Source organism: Camelina sativa, chromosome 8 (genome assembly GCF_000633955.1).
Source record: "Camelina sativa cultivar DH55 chromosome 8, Cs, whole genome shotgun sequence".
Lineage (NCBI taxonomy): Eukaryota > Viridiplantae > Streptophyta > Magnoliopsida > Brassicales > Brassicaceae > Camelina > Camelina sativa.
The window spans coordinates 11,599,330-11,605,820 of NC_025692.1; the positions used below are offsets into that span (position 1 = coordinate 11,599,330).

General features: G+C 46.7%; 1 protein-coding gene across 1 annotated transcript; it reads right to left on the minus strand.

Moving 5' to 3' along the window:
• LOC109125916 lies at positions 1,170-1,991 on the minus strand. The gene is made up of 3 exons (XM_019228717.1): positions 1,860-1,991; positions 1,676-1,807; positions 1,170-1,316 (listed from the first exon to the last, which is right to left on the minus strand). Exons 1-3 carry the CDS (start codon positions 1,989-1,991, stop codon positions 1,170-1,172), a joined length of 411 nt encoding a protein of 136 aa, XP_019084262.1.

Below are 6,491 nucleotides of genomic sequence, written 5' to 3' on the forward strand. Positions count from 1 at the left end.
GCAAAAAAAATGTACTAACAAGGAACTCACCAAGGCCAAGCATCCCGAAAGACCGTCACGAAGACCACACATCCCGAAGGACCGCCACTAAGGCGAAACATCCCGAAGGACTGTCACGAAGACAACACATCCCGAAAGACCATCACAAATACCACACATCCTTTGATGATGTCTGTTCTTCAACATCATCAAAGGAACCTTCTTCCTCCAAAGTTCTTTGAATCTCCTCTCGAGAACCCTCACTGGTCTCGCCTCTCATGTAATGTTGGGCTGAAGATCCTCGAGAATCTTAGCCAACAACTGATCATTCTTGCAAAGACACTTCTATAGCATCGACACATTGAAGCCATTGTGGAACACACATATAACATCAGGCAACTCTAGCCTATATGCTACCGGTCCCACCCGCTCAATCACTATGAATGGATCCATGTACCTCGGGCTCAGCTTAGTCTATGATAATGAATTGTTCGGACCCTACAATCTGGCCATCTTGATGCAACTCTATCACCCATCTGATACTCAAAATCCCTCCTCCTCTTATCGGCAGAACTCCTCTATTGATCCTGAGTCTTTTTTAATTTAGCTTCAGAACTCGAATCTTCTCCGAGGACCCCTAAACAAAACCCGCACCATATATGCTCCTCTCCCCCACCTGAGTCCAGCATAGCAGTGTATGACATGTATTCCCGTACAATGCCTCATTATGAGCCATCCTGATACTCGCCTGGAAGCTGTTGTTGTAAACAAACTCTACCAACCTCAGGTGATCCATCCAGTGGCCACCCCAGTCCAGCACACATATCCTCAGCAAATCCTCCAAAGTCTAGGTTGTCCTATCCTACTGACCATCTATCTTAGGATGATAGGTTGTACTCATATGCACTTGTGTGCCCATATCTGCCTGAAACACCCTCCAAAACACCAAAGTGAACTTGGAATCCATATCAGACACGATACTTGCCGGCACCCCGTGCAATCTGACTATCTCCCTCACATATTTCTTAGCCAAAACCGTTGCTCCATCAATCTTCTTAATGGCCATAAAATGTGATAGATTTAGTCAACCGATCCACAATGACCCAAATCGCATTACAGGTCCAAGACACTGGCAGACATCGCACTTTGCAACCCAATTAGCTATATCCTTCTTCATCCTGACCGAGTGATCATTTGAGGTCACGATACATCTTAGTCATTTCAGGATGAATAGAGAACATGCTCAGATGAGTCTCCCTCATGATCTCCTGCCTTAACTCCTCATCTTTGGCCACACAGATCCGACCGTACAGAAGAATGATACCATTGGCAGAGACCTGATACTCCGAATCAACATCTCTAGAGGCATTTTACCAGCCCCACATCCTTCTCCTGAGTCAACTGCACTCTACTCAGAATATGTGCTTTGATTAGCCGCCTCCAAACCAACGACTCCTGAGAGACAGCAGACAACCTCAATGCGTATCTCTCCCATCCAAGTCTGAATATCTTGCTCCTGAGCCAAAGCCGCCCACTTTTGACTCAGCGCATTTGCAACCAAGTTAGCCTTACCAGGGTGGTAAGCTATCTCCAGATCATAATCTGCCACCAACTCCATCCAGTGCCTCAGCCTCAAATTCAGCTCTGGCAGAGTGGAAATTTACTTCAGGCTTTTATGATATGTAAACACCTTTACCTTCCCACCATAAAGATAAGACCGCCAAATCTTCAGGGAGAAAACTACAACAACCATCTCCAAGTCATGAGTAGGATATTTGTCCTCATGGTTCCGCAACTGCCGTGAAGCGTAGGCAATAACCTTCCCATGCTGCATCAATACACACGGACTCCAAGCCAACTCTGGAAGCGTCTATAAAAACCACATAGGGCTCACCCTGCTCTGGCAATGCCAACACTGGCGTAGTAGTCAACATCTCCTTCAGGCTTGCGAAACCCTCTCCACACTCCCGTGACCAAACAAACAAAACATCATTCCATGTCAACTTAGTCATTGGTCACGCCTTGCTTGCGAAATCCTTCATGAAGCTCTTGTAGTAACCCGCTAAAACAAGGAAACTCCTGTTCTCCGTAGTATTCGGGAGTGTAGGCTAATCCATGATGGCCTGAATCTTCTCTAGATCTACAAAAACTCCCTCTACAGACACAATGTGACCCAGAAAACCCATCTCTCTCTGCCAGAAACTGCACTTGCTCAACTTGGCATACAGCTTTTGCTATAGCAGCTTCCCCAACACTGCTCTCAAGTGTACTATATGCTCGTCAGGACTCTTAGACTACACCAGAATATCATCAATGAAGATGATAACATACACATCCAAAAACTCTTGTAACACAATGTTTATCAACCTCATGAACACTGCTGCCGCTGGTGCGTTAGTCAACCGAAAAGGCATCACCAAGAACTCTTAATGCCCATACCTCATCCTGAAAGCAGTTTTCCTCACATTTCCCTCAACTACCAGAATATGGAGATATCCCGACACCAGATCAATCTTGGAGAAACAAGTAGCACCTCTCAGTTGATCCAACAACTCATCGATCCTGGAAAGAGGGTACTTGTTCTTCACAGTGACCCGGTGCAAATCCAGATAATCAATGGACAAGCGGAAACTCCTGTCCTTCTTCTAATCAGACAATATCGGCGCTCCTCACGGTGAAAAGCTAGGATGAATGAATCATTGCTCAAAAGATCCTCCAACTGCTTCTTTAGCTCTACCATCTCTACTGGAGCCATCCATTAAGGCGCCTTGGATAATGACATAGTCTCTGGTTCCACTTCAATCGTGAAAGGATTAGACCGAGATGGTGGTAACTCCTGCAACGAATGGAACACATCCTCAAACTCCTCAAAAACCTTAATACCGCCAACCGTAGACTGTCCCACTGACTCCAACATCAAGATTGTAACTAGATAGGTCTCACGCCCCTTCTCGATTATCTTCCCAGCATGCATGGCCGATATCATGAGACTCCCCGAAGTCGGTCTCACTCCCTCAAATAAAAACTTCCCTTTTGGACGCTCAAACACCACTCTACCCCGACGACAATCCACTGGCCTTAACTCCCCCAAGATCTGAATATCCACACCCATCATCCGTCTAAGGACACTCAGAAAATCAACTCCCGCAACTATGACAACTCCCGTTCAATCTCTGGGATCTCCTCTGATATTGGCGCTCTCGGCGCACTCCAGGGTAATGAAGCAATGGGTTTCTCCAGAATCAAACATGATGTGGGACCTAAACCCGACCACTAATAAGGTCCCTACACAAATCTCATGTGCTAAGAAACCTAACACTTTCTGCCAAACATTTGAAAAACTCTGAAATATTGCAATTCACTATGTCTTAGTCTTCAAAGTTATACCTATGATCGCGTCAGCACTAGTTCCACCCATCTCCACAGTCGAGTACACCCGCGGTGCCTGCTCAATATGTGCCATTGGCTGCACTCCCGGCTACACTCCATGTTGCACCGCTGCCACAGCCATATGCTGCAATTTGGGACACTTGGGCTTGATGTGACCATGCTTCTTGCAATGGTAACACACTTGAGCTGCCGTCTCAGCTGTCGTCGAACCACTCCTTTGTGGACAGCTTGCAACCTTGTGATCTAAGCTAACGCGTCAGAAGCATCCCACACCCTCGGCCTGTGCGTAGCCTCCCACTTCCTCTTGGTTCCCTGCGTAGGCTTGTCGCCCTTGCTAGAACCTCCATGATGCAGAGCCCTTCTCAGCTGAACTGCTGGACTGACCATCACGGCATGTGTCCGCTTTCGTTGTGTAACTCCGCCTTCTGCAATGGACCCCCAAGTCATCACGAAGCACCGTCATGAACCTCCTAACCTGAGAATCTTCAGACTCCATTGCTCGGTCCCCATACACCAGAAGTCAACTGAAATCCACATCGATCTCACTAACCGACCGAGTCCCCTAAGATAACTACAGAAATTGCACCTCCAGACGGTCTAGTGCCTCTCGAGGTAAATACTTGCGGTTGAACTCCTCCACTAAATCAACCCAAGTCATCTCACTTTGTGCCCTCCTGCGCCCCACTGATCTACACCATAAGTGAACATCGTCTGCGAGGTGGTGGACCTTTATGGCCACCTGATACTCCTCATGACTTCTGAGTGACTGGAAGTTGCGTTCCAGACTTTTCCTCCACGCATCAACCATAGTAGGGTTGGTACCACCCGAGAAACGCTCTATACCTATCCTACCCATCTCCTTAAGCATGTTGACATACGGAGAATGAGCTCCTGCACCTGCAGCCACTGACTGCTGCAACTCCCGGCAACCACCTCCAACAACTGCGCCAACAAGCCCGCTATGTTAATATATCACCAAGGATTCCACCTACTACGAACCCTGCACTCGGAAGTCCAGCACCACCGGCAAACCTGACACCGACACCACCCATGCTGGCTCCACCAGCGCCTACTGCCCCCATAGGCACCCCCACCGACCACACTCACGTACCCCTCCTGGAATACCTATGACTCGCCGACGCCCTCGACTATCACACTTTGGTCCACGGTGTCATTAACAAATGGGCCTCTGCCCCTACCGCGATAACAACTGCGTCCACGACCACGTCCGCATCCATTACCAGCGACAACACCACCTCTAAACATCTGAACTACCATGAACAGAAGGCTAAGAAAACAATCCAAAACCATACACAAAAATACAACTTATCATAGAATCTCATTGAATGCTTGCAGAGGATTTTCTAGGACTCCATGTCACACTCAATCGACTAACTCACATAATCTATCTAAGACATGCAAATCCAAACATTAACAACAGACAGATCTCACTAGAGTCGGCTAGAAATCTCCAAAACGTCAAGTATTCTCCTTTTATAGCCGACCTAATGGATTTCCCAAATCCAGAACGCAGCAACACGTGCTTTTAACTCAACTTGTCCCACAAAAACGAACCTTGCATCGGTCGACCGATGCACAACCTGCATCGATCGATGCACACTCAAAAATGAGATTTCGGTTCGCGGTCATTACACCTCCAAACCTCGACCGGACCACCTTATTAAAGTTTTCATCGTAGTGTCTGAAACGACCCAACCCGTTTTTTTAATAATAATTAACTAATTAACTAGTGGTCTCATACCCACTAGCCACCTAACCTCAAATAACCAAACAACAGAACATAACCAACACAATACCATTAACCCAATAACCAATAAATAATAAACCAATAACCAATAATTCAATCCAACAGAGTCTTAAAACATGAAACCAGCTGAGGAAATCAAACAACGAGCCACTAGAACATCTTTCTCTTCATCACCTTAATTCATGATCACACTTTGCCTTTACCTGCACCACAACACATATGAGATGCGTGAGTATTTTATAAACACTCACTGAGGAAATCCACCCATCAACTGGGTTATACACACAAGCAATTGAGATATCTCTAACCATCAAACAGCAATCAATAACAAAATAACAAACCAGACAACTACATCGACCGACACCAACCCATGCATCGACCGACACCAACTAGGGTCACAACGTTCGACACAAGCGTGCATCGACCGATGCAAGGTTTACTTTCATCGACCGACACTCACACTGCATCGACCGACGCATGCTCGATATTACACAAAATCCATAATTGCATTGACCGACGACTCCAAATGAAATCGAGCGATGATCCTAGGTCAAACCGCGCCGTCCTCGCATTGCATCGACCGACACACAAACTGCATCGACCGATGCACATGGCGAGCATCGTTTTTCCCCAAAGCTTCTCACAGTCGCAGGATCTCCGTCCCTAAACCACCAAAATACACAAAACGACACCACATAGAAGCTTCCCAAAGCCTCTTGCGACTCAACAACGTTCTAACAAGCCAAATAAACACATAAACAAGCAAATCAGAGAAATCTCAAGCTTAGATAAGCCATGGTCATGCACTCACCTTTGCCAAGAAGATTTGAACCCTCAAACAAGCAGATCTACACACCTAACAAACTCCAACAACGATCCTAGCTACAGATCTCTATAGGAACAGCCACAAATCTCTCAAAACTCTCAAGAACGCTTAAGAACTTCTTTCTCTCTTCCTTTTTCTACAAAATCGGCCAAACTCGGCCAAACCCTCGAGTTCCTACTTTAATACTCGGTTCCAGGGTTTTTCTAACCCCAAAACGCAACGTTTACCTTACTTGTTTCTCGACCAAACTGGCCTTGCATTGATCGACATAATACTTGCTTCGATCGATGCACATCCCAAACCGGGATTCCGGTTCGCGGATGTTACAATTCACCCCCACCAACAAGGATTCGTCCTCGAATCCCGCAACACCATCCATCCTCTAAGGACCTCTGTGCAACCATCACCACGGCCCCCACATTCTTCTAGCCGGATTGAACATCGCTAGCCAAGGATTTTGGTGTAACTACTGCAACAGACCGCACATCCCTGTGACCCAACAGTCTACATAACCCTGACCCCAATGGT

What these genes read in the sequence shown, in the direction of transcription:
- LOC109125916 (XM_019228717.1), bottom strand. Translation starts at nt 1,991, where the DNA reads ATGACTAAGTTGACATGGAATGATGTTTTGTTTGTTTGGTCACGGGAG. An exon ending in AGCAGGGTGAGCCCTATGTG is followed by an intron (nt 1,808 to 1,859) that starts GTTTTTATAGAC and finishes GTATTGATGCAG; the next exon opens with CATGGGAAGGTTATTGCCTA. An exon ending in CTTATCTTTATGGTGGGAAG is followed by an intron (nt 1,317 to 1,675) that starts GTAAAGGTGTTT and finishes TCGGAGTATCAG; the next exon opens with GTCTCTGCCAATGGTATCAT.